General features: G+C 30.8%; 1 protein-coding gene across 1 annotated transcript in view; it reads left to right on the top strand.

The window, feature by feature from the left end:
- Window positions 1-17,140, top strand: part of LOC111625841 (putative bifunctional UDP-N-acetylglucosamine transferase and deubiquitinase ALG13) — a 105,364-nt gene that overhangs the window by 30,211 nt on the left and 58,013 nt on the right. The window contains exons 3-6 of the mRNA XM_023369085.1: window positions 4,832-4,882; window positions 4,950-4,996; window positions 5,065-5,137; window positions 8,667-8,748. Coding sequence (XP_023224853.1) covers window positions 4,832-4,882; window positions 4,950-4,996; window positions 5,065-5,137; window positions 8,667-8,748 — 253 coding nt within the window. The remainder of the gene's footprint in view (window positions 1-4,831; window positions 4,883-4,949; window positions 4,997-5,064; window positions 5,138-8,666; window positions 8,749-17,140) is intronic.

The raw sequence follows: 17,140 nt of genomic DNA on the forward strand, positions 1-17,140 counted from the left end.
CCAGTGAGTGAAAGAAAGGACCTTCTTGGATCTAGACCTCGTAGTGAACAGACGTCAAATGTGGTGTTCTAGGTTGCGAATGGCAATGACTGGAGAATTTAAGAGAGTTTGAGAATTGAATTTTTATCGTAGTTACGATAAGATGGTGTAATAACAAGTTGCAAGGAGAAACTTAGGGAGGAGATGATGAGAGACTTTTCCGAAAATGTTTAATGTAATATTCCACCCAAAATTGTGAAATCAGCAAAATCTGGATATTTCACTCCTTACTGTATTCTAGTTTTCTAGATTTTTTATCCCCTATCATCTTTCTTTCTCTAGTTTTAAGTAAGTATGTAAGTATTAGTAGCAAATGACACATTTTCTATGAATGTATGTCTCTTTAATCTGAATGACTATTAAGATAAAATATAAAGATAAGAATTATAAAGCCTTCCCCTATATCAATAGAGTTTATAATAATTGTAGTAAGATTTAAAAAGAATTAAATATTGTTTTAGCCCCATCTTTGACCAATAAGACTTCACATAATGTCTATAATAATAATAAAAAATATAAAACGAATGTTGATAAATTAAAAAAGTCGGTGTTGTGTATAAAATTAATTGTAATTGTCAAAACCCAAAAAATTACAGTAGACCACTATAACGCGAAGATACATTCCTTGTTATACGAATTTCGCGTTGTTGGAATCCTTGGGCTGTGATTGGCTCACGTATTTGACACGTGTGAAGTTTACGGACTACGGCTGTTTGAAAGGTTTTCTTCCATAAAATTAATCGATTCTAGACTAATTCGACTTAACATTTCCAAAATACGTATATTTTTTTTGGAAATAATCCGTATAAACTACGCTATAAACAAAAAATTGTAGGATTACTTACCGAGTGTGCACCATTCGACTACGCCCGTTGTTCAAAGCTTGTCTTCGTCGCGGAACAGCACACGAAACGGCGGCCGCGATTTCTGATAACGAATTTTTCGCAGAAAAATAACTTGACCTTTGGAGACATCATTAATATAAATAATTTTTATGGACGTTGAATAAGAAGTGTTTCTTTCACAAGAAATGTATAAAATTAGTGCTGTATTAGACTTACGGTACCTAATTTACATACTGTACAGACGATAGTTTGCCTAAACTCTCCGTAGCGTGGCGGCAGAAAGCATATATATAATTATAATAAAGTTACAATAAATTAAATTAATATATAATTATATATACAGTACCTAATTTATATATAATTATATGTACAGTACTTAATTTATATATAATTACATGTACAGACGATAGTTAAACTCAACTTACCTGCCTAAACTCTCTGTAACGTGGCGCTAGACGGCGGAAAATAGTTTGGCTGCTCGTCTGCGATAATGAGTTGGCGATGACGTTTTACCATGTTTCACGTGCCCCGTTATATGAATACTGCCGCAATTTTTTTGCCGCGTCATAGGAATCTACATTATTGAAACCTGCGTTATAGGGGGTCTACTGTATATAGGTGAAACTAGTAGAACATTAGAATTAAAGAACACGAAGCAGCAAAAAGATTAAAATATAATAATTCTCCGTGGTTCAACTACAGAGAATTATTATATTTTAATCTTATTTTAATTGGATAAAAAATAGTAACTGTCAAATAGATAGAAACAACATAAAAATACTTCATTCCGAAAAAGATATGTATAAATGTAAATGTAAGGAACATATTGAAATTATGAAATTTAAGGATGATGATGTAATCAATATATCAAATGGTATGCAAATTGACCAACAGTAGTACAATAAGATAGAGGCACGGGGGAAAAAAGTGATTTTAATGTATTTGTCATACACAGTATTGTATTAGTAAATGAATGGAAATATATTGTGAAACTGTATGTAGTAAAAATTTTTTAATATTACTATATTGCATGTCTTCTTCTTCTTGGTGCCATATCAGATTCCTGACGTCGGCGACACCTGGCATAGGTTTGTAATCCGCCAAGGTGTATACTAGGGAAAGTTACTACCCAGAGTGGTTTCCCGTTGCCTTCTCTGGGGCGCGATGTTACGCGAGGGGAACTAATGCCTTCCGGGAGGACTTTTATGGGGAACTGGCCTCCTATTTAGTCGTTATTGGCAAGGAGAAAACCCGGAAAACTCCAAGCAGCCAGCCTGTCCGATCGCGGCGCGAACCCACGACCGAACTCCCAGTGTTTAGGGTACGAAGACCACTCGGCCACTGGTGGGCATATTGCATGTAAATAACCTGTAAAATGGTTATTATAATTAGTTACTCCAATGTTATGTTGTAGAAAATACACATTCTTTAAAAGATGCTCATAAAATCTTACATTTTTCAACAGATGTATTTATATAAAAATCGATATGTATTGTTATTTTATTAGAATGTGATATTTGGAGATTGGGGAAAAAAATTATAAAAATATTAATATATTACAGTTACCTTATAAATGCTTTAAAAGTGTATTTTTTGGTGTTTTTAATGACTGTGTACGCACCATTTATGAAAACAAAAAACACGGGTTTACACAATATTAGGGTTCAAGTACCAGGCCTGGACTTTCCAAATAAAAAACAATAATTTTCCAAAATCACAGATAATAATTCACAATAAATATAAGTTTTATTATATTGACAAAAAACAATAATGGATTAATTGTTCCAATAGTAAGTTAAATAATTGAATAATTGAAAAGTAGCACACAAAAATCAATTATCAAAGAAAATTATACTTATATCAAATCAACAAAACTTTTATCTCCACCTCAAAAAGGATTCTACAGCAAAAAGATACGGCTTCCTCTAATTGATCAGACGTCTCTATCACAGTTGTCACCTGAAGCTACCTCTCTATAGTCGAGGTGCTGCTTTTTATTTAACGCCTAGTGCAGCTCCACACTGTCTTCATTTACATACATCTGCGTGACAGGATCAGGCACGGATTAACTAAGTTTGCTTTTCTTTCTTTGCCACCTGTGCTTAGGAGTTTGTCCTTAACTAAAAAAGAACCCCAAAAAGAAAAATAATCAAATAAAAATAACGCCCCAAACCATAAAATAATGATTGGACATTGACTCCTTTACAACTGTATTGAAAAATCTTTCCAATGTTACCTGATATACACTGTGGTTTTAGAAAACAACCATATGTACCATATAAGTGTGACAATTTTAAGTAATAATTTTAAGACATATATTTTTGTCAGTAAATATGACCTACACGCAAGAAATTTTGTCATGTTACTAATTGTTGTTTTTTTATAATTTGTAGTATTGCATTGAAGAGAGGCTTAGCATTTAAATAAGAACAAAATGCATATGAGAAAACAATAAAAGAAGTGTCTAACCTGAAAGCTGTAATGATAGTCTACTGAACTTAATAGTCATTCAGAGAACGTACATCCATACAATGTAATAAGAGCTACCATAAGTGATATTTATGATACATTTTGTAACTGTGTGTTGGAATATTGTTTGACGCCGTATTGTCATTAATTACTGTAGAGTTAGAATCAAAAAGAACCTGTTTATATACGCAAAATAAAATACTTTGTTTGATTATACTATCGTTGAGTTATTTATATGGCTTTCCTTTGCTGATCTAAATATATTTTACATGAACACCAAAATTTAAAACCTTCAGCAAATTTTTTTAAACTAACTAAATACAGTCAACCCCTCCATAACACGGTAGATATGTTCCATTCCTTAAGAATCCATTTTGTACGAGTCCTTGCCAATCACAGCCCGACACGTGTGAATTTTACGGACTACAGCTGTCTGAAAGGTTTTCTTCCACAAAATTAATCGATTCCTAGACTAATTCGACTCAACATTTCCAAACTACGTATATTTTTTGGGGAATAATCCGTATAAACTATGCTATAAACAAAAAATTGTAGGATTACTTAGAGTGTGCACCGTTTGACGTTGCCATTGCTTAAGCTTGTTTTTGTCGCGGAGCAGTGCACCAAACGGCGGCTGCGATTTCTGGTAAATTATTTTTCTGCGAAAACTTCGTTGAACTTTGGAGACATCATTAATATAAATAATTTTTATGGCCGTTGAATAAGAAGTGTTTCTTTCACAAGAAATGTATAAAATTAGTGCTGTATTAGACTTACGGTACCTAATTTACATACTGTACAGACGATAGTAAACTCAACTTACTCGCCTAAACTCTCCATAGCGTGGCGCTGGACGGTGGAAAGTATATATATAATTATAATAGTTACAATAAATTAGGTACTGTACATATAATTATATATTAACTTAATTTATATATAATACTGTACAGACGATAGTAAACTCAATTTACCCACCTAAACTCTCCGTAGCGTGGCATTGGACGGCGGAAAGTAGTTCGGCTGCCCGATGATGTTTTACCGAATTATAGGAGTTTTTTACCATGTTTGTACAGATACCGTCGCAATTTTTTCGCCGTCATATAGGAATCCGAACTATAGGAACCCGTGTTATAGGGGGTGTACTGTAATGTTATAAAACTAGTAGGTAATTTGCAGATTACTTAGATAATCTGCACATTACCTAGGTAATTTGAGAAATAGAACAATTTTAGCAACTTTAACGGATCACCCTAGTTAATTTGCAGATAAGCTAGGTAATGTACACATTAACGACTTTAGAGCTTTAGCAGTAACATATACATAAATATCATTTCGTTCTGTAAAACTTTTAATAATATATTTAATGTAAAATTGCACAGTTTATCATTTTTTAAATAATGTAAAAAGGCAATATAAATGTACTTACATACTGTATATAAAATGCATCGGATAATAAATTTTGTTATGACTTTTTGCAGTTTATTGATGGTCCTTTTGATCAATATTTAGAAAATTTAAAGAATCCTAAGGTAGGTCTAAATAAATAAATAGATCTTACATAAAACTTAAATATAACAATATATAATTATAATTTAGGAGTGGGCAGGACATGTAGAAATAAAGGCTCTCTCTCATATATATAGGTAATGATAATTCTAGCTTTTACTAAAATCAAAATTTTATAAATACTAATGTATTCTTTCTTATTTAGGAGAGATTTTTTAATATATCAGGAAATTGGAAAACCTCCATGTAAATCAACAAATAATGGTTTTTCTGATTTTGTAAGTTTAAAAATCTAATTTTGTTTTTTTACTTTTTTAATTAAAATAGTTTATTATATAAGATATTTATTTTTTCAATTTGGAGTTCTGTTCATTACTTAATCTCTAAAACTAAAAAATTTGCTTTATTGGAACTCACTTATATCGAATATCTTCTTTCCCCATGTACTGTAATTAATTTTGTCTAGATAACCTCTGCTTGCATATATAGTAGAACCTCGATTATCCAGACTAATTGGGGATGAAAATAGTCCGGATAAGGAAAAATCTGGATAATCAAAAAAATAATAATTGACAGTGATATGTACAATACATACAGTATGAATAATTTTTATTTGTCTAGATTTACATTTACTGTAGCTTCAATATTAAATTATTTTTTATTAAGAAATTCAATTATTGTTAAACTTCATAATTTTTTCACTTTGGTTTTTTATATCTGAGATCGTTGATGTTCCAACACCATATTTATTAGATAATGAACGTCCAGACTCACCACGTTTCAAAGCATTGATTATATCCAATTTGTCTTTAATGATAATACAACACGTTTTCTTTTCGATGACATATCGGTAATATTAAAAATAAATACTGTATTTAAATCGTGATCAAATTTTCAAGAAACAAATGTTTGTATTGAATTTGAACGGCTACTGATCGGTACTAACAGACTGCCTATTGTTTAAAGGCCATCTGGTGGCGCAAGAAGATGGATTTTATAAAATACAGTAAAAAGCAGTTGAAACTCAAATTTTTATTCATAAAAAAATCGTTTTATGATGGGTAAAATTTTTTTGTCGCATTCACGGCTTTTAAGTAATGCATAAATTTTCAAGGTGTGAGGCCCCTCGGACCGTGAGGCCGTAGGCGGTGGCCCATGTCGCCCATGCCTTATGTTGCCCTTGGACATAGAAATGATGTAATTTCAATATAAATTATTTATAAATATACACATATTTATAAATAATTTCAAGTTATATTTTTATTACAACGCAAAATGTATTAAAAAGTTTACGACCACTGTGCCGGGTGAGATGATGTTGGAACAAAAAAGGTTATGCATTCCATCACGTACATAAACAGTATCACAATTTGCCAAGTGTAAATCAGCAAATTCGTAAAATTTTTGTTTATTTTGAACAATTCGGATAATCGAAAATTCGGATAATTGAGGTTCTACTGTATCTTGCAGAAAATTGCTAGAACAAATTTGACAGATGCTGAAAACCATATCTGTTCATAAAGCTTTCTCTTTTCTGCAGTTTTCTCCACTTGGGAACCCACTATTGAAGGAGGGGAAGAACCAAGATGATGCAGGTGTAAAGCCTCCATATACACAAATACAGATTGAACTGTTCCTAAAGAAATTTATCGAATAGGCATGCTAGGTGTGCACATGTGGGCTGAAAAATTACATAGCAAAAAGATAATATGCCTTTAAAAATTAGTGAATATTTAAAAAGTATATTTATAAAGAAAAATGTTTATTATTTAAGAATGATATTGTCGTCTTAAAATAAAAACGCTCTACATAAAAACCTTATAACAAAATTGTGCGTAAAGCCTCAAACATAATATGCCATTGCTAAAGAAGTCATAACTTGGGGTCAATTAGAAAACTTGTTTCAACACTGCTCAATGTCAAATAATTACAATCCTAGGAGGGGATATATTTGAAAAATAATTGTCCAAAAAATTAAACAGCAACATGGTCTTAAGTATGAAACTGTGAAGTGAATTGAGAGTTGAAGCTTGCAAATGACAGTATTATTGCTCACTTGACAATGTTGGATCAACATTGTCAAGTTGGAACCAACTAATGTTGGAATCAACAATTGAAGTTATTAAATATTATGACATAGATATGTACAGCACATTGTGTCATGATGTTTTTAAATATTTTTTCTGTTATGTAATAAAAGGTTGGTGACACTGTTGACCCCTCAGGGAGCCGTTGGTGATGTGACCTCATTTTACTCTCCCCTTTTCAGTGCTGAGTCAAGACAGTGTTATCTTTTGTGTAATCTTTGTTCCTTTGTTACATAACCATATATGCTAGTCTAACCAGTTTTCCTGATCTCTGAAAAGCAACATCCAGTCTAACACTAAACATGTCTACAACATGGATGAAAGTAAACTTTAATTAATGCAACTGGACAAAGCAATTTCTTCAGGATCTGTGAAAGGGTGATAGAAAACTAAGAACAGAATAATCCTCATCTTGTCACTTCTATTAAAATAGACATTCTTATAGACAAAGCTGCATGGTCTAGATGTTTTGCAAATTTCAGCTAAACCTTTCCTGTTAGAATGATAAGTTGTTAATTACTGTAGTTATAATCTGTTATGGTGATACCACAACTAAAAGTTCTTCAATTTATCAATTCTGTTTGTTGTTAAAAACAAACAAAAGAAAAAATATTTTGAACTAGAAAAATATAATTATTGTACCATATCAAAAATAAGACGATAAATTATTTTGTAACAAAGTGTGGATATGATCATTGAGTTCAGCTAGTGACTGAAAGAATTTAATGTCAATATAGAGAGATAAAATATTGTGTTCTGTTATTGCTTGATAATGCTCTCTGCCACAAAGTCCTAATGTGAAAATTGAGTTTGTACAAATTGTACTGGTTTGCTTTAGCCACATGTTGAAGCATCAAGTGGTTGAAGCCTAATCTGACTGATTCATGCCTTCAGTAGGAACAAGAACCTGACATCATGTATTCCAAGATGCACTACTATTGGCATCAAGTTAAATACGATAGAGTTGATCAATAGTGATCAACCAATTATTCTTTCCCTCAAAGATATTCTTTGATTCAGATCATGGGATGAAAGGAAATTTAATATAATAACAAAAATGTAATCAAAGTATGGTAATATTGTAAAGATTAAGATTTTTTTTATTAATGCTGTATTTAACTAACTTTTGTCCTCAAATCTTGCAACTCAAACTTTTACCATTTTAAGATTAAGAAGGCTGAAACTTTGAGGGCATATCTAAGTCTTATGACATTTTAATGGTGATTTTAGAGGACAGTTCCATCCACTTCATCCTCCCCACCCTGACATTCCTTAAACATACAAATTAAATTATATTTGGTTGTCAGTTTTAATGCATTGTAGTGATGGCTCCATTCCATCATATATACCTCCAATCTTGAAAAACATGATCAATAAAAGCATTTATTTTTTCTAAGTTCCTTTAAACATAATATCCATAGCAGTATATAATTAAATTAATATAGACCCTGCAAAAAATCACTAGGATGAAAATAAACCCTTCAAATTTCCACAGTGACATGTGCAATTAAGTAAGTTTTAATTGTATGTTTCTATATTTGTCTAGTTTTAATTTATAGTAGTTGATTTTTGATATAAAAAAATTACTAACAAAAATTTACTAACCAAAAATGATTAAAGAATTTCTCATAATTGCATGTGGATAAANATAAAAGCTTTATACTGATTTTGTAATAATGATGATAGTAATTATATTCCTGTTCTTATAATTAATTTTCAGATTACATTGTGTTATAGTCATGGTAACCATTATGATTGTGTGTATCCAAAATGTTTTTTGGAGTCTGCTGCTTTTTGTCAGTGTAAGTTCTTTTTTATGAATATTTGTAATAATTTTTCAACTTGGTCAATTTTTTTATTAATTATTATAACTTTTAAGTTACACATCTTAAGCATGCAACAAGAATTGATTTTTAAAGTTTTTTGCTAAAGAAAATGTTAAGTTTAAGCCTTTCCTTATTTAAATTCAAAATATTTGACGACACTTAATGGCTATGAAATATTTTAAGGAATGTTTTTAACTTATATAATTTATCCAATTTTTTCAAAAACAATATATAATAATGATATAACATTAATATGTTAAAAAAACAATACATTGATATATATCACAACATTTCAAAATTTACATATCATAGGGTGAGATAGTTTTGCTAGCAAAATTATAAAAAAGTAACCTGCATGCAACTCTCCATGCAGATTTTTTTTACTGTTAGCTATCAATACAGTGTGGTTTTCTATTGCTCTTACTACGAATTTAAACTAAACTGTAAAACATGAGTAAAAAGTGAAACAAAAGTAATAAATCATCCTAACAATGAATATTCTGATGTATATTACTGGTTTTTTTTTCTCAATTCAAATGCACACTTTCCCTCCCCTTGGTCTCAAATTGGGGTATACATTAGAATCAGGTACAAAGTTGAGTTAATGCAGTCTTGTTGATGTCATTTGCTCAGCAAATCAGTTTGTTGTATTATGCTGTTGGTGTAAACATTATACATTTCCCTCCCACTATTTCAGTTGGAAATAGGATTTGTTTATTAGGAAATAAACAAATCCTTAATAACGTCCCTTAGTTTAGGATTTGGAACGGTTTGGTGGTCTTTTTGAACTGTTAGGCTGTGTGTACACTAGGCATTTTTAAACGCGTGTTTTAAAGAACCAAGAGTTCTGCATAGGCATACACACTCAAATGCGTGCTTTTGGCCAAGCGCGCATTTGACGTGCATTTATAGATTTTTCTTAAAACGCGCGTTTTGCGGGCGTCAGCCGAGCGCTTTGAGATATATGTGCTGCCATGTTACTGTACATTCGATCGCGCATTTTGCGGGCGTCAGCCGAGCGCTTTGAGATATATGTGCTGCCATGTTACTGTACATTCGACTGCACGTTTTCAGGTAGAGTGGACGTACATTAGCCGAAATGGAGAACAATCATTTTGATACTGATCTATTTATTGATGAAATCTAAAAGAGACCACCATTGTCAAATGATTTCATAGATATTTTAAAAGAATTAAAAAACTTGGGTTTAATTTGTCTTAGTTTTGGATACAACGTTGCAAACTTTTAATGTGTCAGTCTATCTCGTAATATTGGGTGCACCCAAAATTCTCTTTGCCTCTGCCATCGTCTTTTATAGCGACAATGGAGGAGGGGCACACAAGCAATTACTTTCATGTCCATTTCCAAACTGAACCAATGTGTATGCTCCACTAAACAGTCGTCTAATGCCGAGCTAACGTGCAGTGTGTACACTGCTAACGCATGTTTAACGCAACACAAAACGCCTAGTGTGTACACAGCCTTACAGGCTAAGTGAACAATGTCTGGCAGATGAATTTTCTATAAGGCTGTTTAAGCAGAGAATTACCCACTATGCTGAAGAATATGTATAGAGATATATGATACTATGTATCTGGTAAATTTTGTGTGTATAGTCATAAAATCTTAAAATGTTGATTTGTATGATAATTTTGACTGTACTTTTGTATTTGTCCATGAATCCTATGTACCTGACGATAATGCATTCAAAAATGTGGACTTCATGAAGCACTGTAAATATAAAAATAAAATTCTTTTCAAAAGATGTTTGTTACTGTTTAAGTGAATTTAACTTTTTGCAGCTATATTTTTGACTAGCTGTACCTGGCCACGCATTGCTGTGGCTCAAAATGTGTGTATTATGAATGTATAACACTCCCCGCAGGAGGGAATTTCAAAAAATCCCTTCTTAGTGTACATTCTCTTGACATACCCTATTAAAACACAAAAAACCACATTTAAAATAGTACAATAGAAGCAGAGTTCTTCACAGTATTTTTAATTTTGTCCCCCTCATCTCCCCATGGGGGGAATTTCAACATCTATGTAATATAAAAGTTTAGACACATGCACTGTGTATCTCACTGACCACACAACTGTGCCACATGGTTACCTATCTCATATATGTACACATCTTGACCCTCAACTCCTGCTGACACCATAAATATAATGTTTACCTAGATGATATCTTTTAATTTATATGAATGTTTAATGGAATAGTATACAGCCTATGTCCACCGTAAAGGTCCATTCTAAATATTGATGAAAGAATGTTTGAAATCGGATGAGTAATTTTGGAGATTACCTCCTACATCCAAACTTTACCTCTTTATAATATTATAGATAAAGGACATGGATTACATTTGCAAGCTAACTTTTTCGGGTTTTGACTCATGATGGGACAATCCCAAAATTTCTGCCAATTCAGATTCTTCTGAAAACTCCTGATTCTGTTATGATTTCCAATTATTTTTAATACTTTCTAAAGTTTGTTAGTTTAGAAAAATTAATGATTTATATTATGACCATGACAATCATTAATTAATAAACATCAAGCTTAAGAATGATTCCAGCTTTTCCAACCTTTTGAAAGAAACCTGAAAATTCTCTAAACCAAACAATTGCCATAATTAATTGGGCCATTATTTTGCTATTATTTAATAGATATTAAGTACTTTGTTATTAGAGGTGGACGTTAGGCACCATATCTTACCTAAATTAATAAGGCCCAATTAATTATGGCAATTCTTTCTTTGATACTAAACCAATGTGTTGGGCTTCAGAATGTTTATTATACACTGAAAATTCTCCTATTTATATGTGGATATACATGCTTTTACTACAAAATAAATTTGTAATTTTATTTCAGATAAAGTTAATTTTGAAACACTATCCCCCAAAGAAATTACAGCTAATTTCCTTTTACTCAAAGAACTATCTCATCATGTCACTTAGGCTTGCAATCTTTGGAAACTGCTTTGTTGATCATTGCAATGATGAAAAAGGGAAAGTAAATGAGACGATGAACTTTTTTTTTCATGCTTCTTGTAAATTCTTTACACTAAATGATGATTGGCAGATGATGCAATGAGCTGAGCAAATATCATCACAAGTTAACCAAGTTTTCAATTCATTCACTTCATCCTGGTTTTTCTAAATGTACTGTACAATTGACTGAACTTTTTTAAGAAAAAGAAGAAACAAACGAATGCCTAAACTGACTCATCTTGAAAAATCAATTTTTAAAACTCAAAACTGCAGTAAACTTAGCACAAACAATTGTTTTTACTTAGACTCGTGCAAATTGCACTAGAAAATTTGACATACTGCATCATCATCTATGAATCATAACAAAAACACTTCTATATGAGCTGAAACTAATTTAGCTTGAACAACACTTTTTACACTTAAGTGTCTCCGGAAAAGATATTTAAGTATTTAATTAATTTTAATGAAAATTTTTCACCCTTTTTATAGGTTTGCATCAGGTTTAACAAGATCCAAACTGTTTAAGAAGATATTCTCTTATTAAACCTGACTCAGACATATGAATGGGGTCAAACTTTTGTTTAAATAAATTAGTGTTGCTGAAAAAAAATATTTAAGGTGTTATTCAAGCATTTTATCATAGTAAACATACTAAATATTAAAGATTAGTTTTTAATATTTTTTTAAATTAAAATATAATTATTTATTTTTTAACTTTTGCCAACACTTAAATATTTTTGTCAACTACCAGCCTTGATTTGAAATTGCAAGTCAAGTCAATCCAATACTGGCTGGGTGGCAATCCTAATGTCACTCTATCTCTGAAATGAGGACAGACAATACTGACCAAGTGCAATCTCTCATTGCTCTGACTACACACAAGAAAAGTCTGGCATGACAGATGGGACACCTTCAAGTGGGTGATGGACAACTGGGCGACAAAGTAAGAAGTGAATAATAAAATACAATTTTTTTAAAAAAATCACCATTCTTTCCTATCAATCTCAGTAAATTTAAATAAGATTTTAAGAAATAAGTTAAAAGAACGATTTTGTAATTAAACAAATTTATATATGTTAATACTTTATTTATGTTTACAAGTAAATAGAAAAGTGTGCTGTTTCAGGATAATAGTCTGGTTTTGGGCTATGTGTAATTTTTTTTAAAGAGTTGGCAGCAGTTTTGGTGGAGAGAAAGGTGTATAAAAAGAATTGTGGGTTGGCTGGAGGGGGCCTTGTTTCTGGCAGATGAGAGGTCACCCAGGTGAAGGAAAGGGTCCTTGGTTTTTCTTGTGTTTCTTTGTGTGTTAATGTGTTCAGAGTGACTGCATGGAGCGGCGCAAGTAATATCTACACAGACTTGTATTACCACTTTGAAGTGAAAGAATATGTTTGCATCAGCTGGAATATTTACCGGGTGATAAAAATGCTTTGTTGGTAAAAAGTAATTGTTGGTAGTGGACATTGCCCAACAATTAGTTTTCTTTTGTGAGCCCCACGTGTTTGGACTTTACTGAAAGGACCTGTATTATAGCAAACTTGTTGTACTGACAAACCTGGAGAGTTCATAGGTGTCTGTATGTGCAACCTGGTGAACAAATTGTAAATTTTTGTGTATATTTATTTTACTTGTACATAAACTTATTGTTAAGCTATTTTCATTTGTTGTCTTCTCACATGGTAATTCATTCCCTTTCACAATACTCTTAGTATCGATTATTATGATTTTCCACAAAGTCTCCAAGGACAGTTGAAAGCTACTCCAAAATTAACAAACATAAAAACAAAGACGACAATTACATAAAATTAAAAATACGTTGTTATACATTAAATACAATATAAATTAAAGGCAAAATATATATATATATATATATATAATTTCTTCAAAAGAATGTTTCAAAGAACTTCTCTTTATTGATGTGATTTGTTAACTGCTTCTGACACAATAATTAACAATGCTATAGTATGTTGTTCCAAAACATTTCCTAAGTTGGAAATAACTGTTAACTCGTAGTTCAAACCTTATAACTCAGTCTTAAATATTAGTAAAATATACATATAGTTACAAAAGAATGTTAAATAAAAAAAATAGCTGCAAAATCATATGCTTGCTAAGTGTGCAAAAATTTTTGTTTGTCGCCCAGATGACTGTCATCCAATTGTCGCCCACCTATCACCCAGTTGATCATAGTCCAGTTGACATGTACCCTGACAGACATTGCCTCGTATTGGATGTTGCATACTTTCTGCTTTGTCAACATATGAAAGTTTCCAATAAACTAATACTTAATTGTTAATATTGAACATTAAAAATTTTTTAAATTATAATTGAAAAAATTAATTTTTTTATTAAATGTGGAAGAATTGTTTTAAAAATTGGAAATGTGACAAGATTTGCTCGATTCCAATTACTGGAAAATGCTTTTTTTTTTTCTGTTCTCAATTTTGATTAATCATCTCATCACTAGTTTTGACATCTTGAAAATCAGGTCTACACTAGATTCAATGGTGCATTTAGAACTGAGAAAACATGTATATTTTTGAATAAGATTTTATAAGCAAGTAAATTGTTATTTAAAATGTTAGTTAACAAAATATTTCAAATAACATTTTTCTTGTTTTTGTTTTATGATTTTAGATTTGGATTGAACTAGTTGAAATAATATAAAATCATGTATAAAATTTTATAAATACAACACAACCAAAAATCCAGGAAAAAGTATTTACTGATGTAAACTAAAGTTTTTTGACTTCTTTTGTCAGTCATCATCTGGTTAGAATAGAATTATATTCAAATTTCTGTTTCTCAAAATAAGTTTTAAATGGTTGAAACAGGTGTTTGATTGGATGTGGTGCTAATAATTACTGCCATTTACAAATCAAATTAAGTTACTGACATCAACAGTTCCTATTCCTTCAAATCCACCTGCATATTTATTCCTATTATTATCTTCAGAACTAGAAATTTGTTTTCTTTCATTTTTTGCTCATATTAAAATTCATTATTCTTTTAATTTAAATGATGATTATAAAATTTAATTTTTATTAGATATTAATAAACATGGGAGGAAAGTAAATTTTTTTATTTCCTCCCATGTAATTCATTCTAGTATTGATTTGACTTAATGACTGATTTATTAGCAGTTTTAATTAAAATGCATGTGCCTAATAAAAACCACACACTACATGCATCACTCTACGTGAATACTTTTTCATTAGAAGACAAGATCAGTATCAAAATACCTAATGAATGCACTAAGATGAGATTTTATGAAAACAATAAAAATAATAGTATACATAAACCTCAAATCAGGTCCCTGTTCTAAAAATTACTTTACTGTTATCAATATTTGTAAACAGATGAAAAAACTAATTGTGAAAGTCTTATTTTGGAAAAAATTTGGTGTTTTTGACAAAATCAGTAAAAAAGGGAAATCAGTAAAATTAGGAAAGCATTATGTCCCTGGAAAGAAATGCCAGAACAATATTCTGGTCCCAACACACCCCTGGCTTTTGGCCAACTCTTGTCATAAACAGAAATGGAGTAAATGGCAGTAATGACAATTACTACCAGGTCCAATCAAATGCATGTTCCAACCATTAGAAATTTATTTGAATTCCTATTCTTTTAAAATCACACAATAAATAAAATTTAATAATTATAATAATTCTGTTCAGTTATTTTATTAACAATAGATGACTGCTAAGAGTAGTAGTAATCTATCAATGCTATCAATAAGTAATAATTCTTTTGCTGGACTTTAGGTTTTTGTGTATTATAGATATTAAAAGGATATGAGTCAAACTAAGAGTGGCCAGGGATGTTTTTACATATGTAACTTGAGATAATTCTGTTAGGTAATGACAGGAGAGAGATTTGTGCATGGCAATGATTTGTTATTTATCCTTTGTTTGTATTTTTTTTCTAACAAATAAATGGCCATGGGGTGGCGTCTGACAAGCCCACTGCTTTTTGGTTCAGTATGTCTTTGAAACGAATCAAAGTAGTCATGTATGATTTATACTTGCTTCTAAGGTATCCTAGTCACTATCTATGAATGCATAACTTGCATAAGTGATATATTTAACAAATTCAATTGATGGTCTCAAGATAGTCTGGAAGGGCACTTTACACCACTTTGTACTCAAATTGTTTGATTTTGATTGTTACTATTAGATAATTTTATAATAGATCTAATGAGTTTATATAAATGTAATATAATTATATAATAAATATACTCCAATAAAAAGGAAAGTCTCATAGCTTGTCTTTTTGATTCGGAAACAAAAAAATTTATGTACAAAATTTCGAAGTAGCATGAAGTATCTTTTCCTGGCCAGACCACCCCAAGACCACCACTAATCAATTTATCTCAAATTATATAATATTATGTAAAAATTTCCCTAGTTACTAGGGATTGTAAATTTACCGACTTTTTCATTTACTGGTAACTCGGTAAATGAAAATTAAAATACCAGTTTACCAGTAAATTACTGGTAAATTTTTTCTTGAAAAATAAAATTAAGGTGATAAAAAATAAGTCATTATGATTTCCATTTCGCACTTTTTATTTCAAAGATATCAGATATAAAAATTAGTGTTATTCTAAACAAACTCTAATCTAAATATATAAAATTGCTTGTCCTGACTGACTGACTGACTGAATGACTCACTCACTCACTGATTCATCATTGCCCAGAGCAAACCACTTAACCTAAAGAGGTGAAATTTGGTACAGTTAGGGTATGCCATGGCAATGCATACTAAGAAGGGATTTTTCGAAATTCCTCCATGGGCGGGAGAGGATTTAGTCTTCGAGTACTTAGGTGTATTAAATTAATAACATTTCAGACATTGAAATAGATAAAAATATTTATAACAACTTTAAAAATGTTCAAACCATTTTAAATTCGAATTTGTTATTGTATATTGGTTCGATTATAGAATGATTGTAAACATTCTAGAAAATTGATCAAATTGAAAATAGTTCGTTTGATTTTCAGCAATTCTCATCATTCTGAGCAGTAGGTGTTATATAACAATTACTATGGTTGTTGAAATACTGAATATAAATGGGGTTTGCTTGCAAAATCCACGCGGGCAAAGCTGTGAGTAACAGCTAGTAATAAATATAGAAATAAACAGAAATAAAAAAAATACAGAAAAATAAAAATACAACAGAAATAATATATAGTATCTAATATCATTTTATTGATTACCATTTTTTAAAATTAACTTCTCAAGAAATTTAAATTATTTATAGTCTTATCTCTTAATTTTGATCTAATTTTTGTACAAAATAATCCAGATCCTGAGAATACCCTTTCTGATTCAACACTTGTTGGATGAATGGTCATTAAATTAAAATTAAACAAAAAAT

This window comes from Centruroides sculpturatus, unplaced genomic scaffold (genome assembly GCF_000671375.1).
Source record: "Centruroides sculpturatus isolate CEXI.00-Female unplaced genomic scaffold, Cexi_2.0 scaffold267, whole genome shotgun sequence".
NCBI lineage: Eukaryota > Metazoa > Arthropoda > Arachnida > Scorpiones > Buthidae > Centruroides > Centruroides sculpturatus.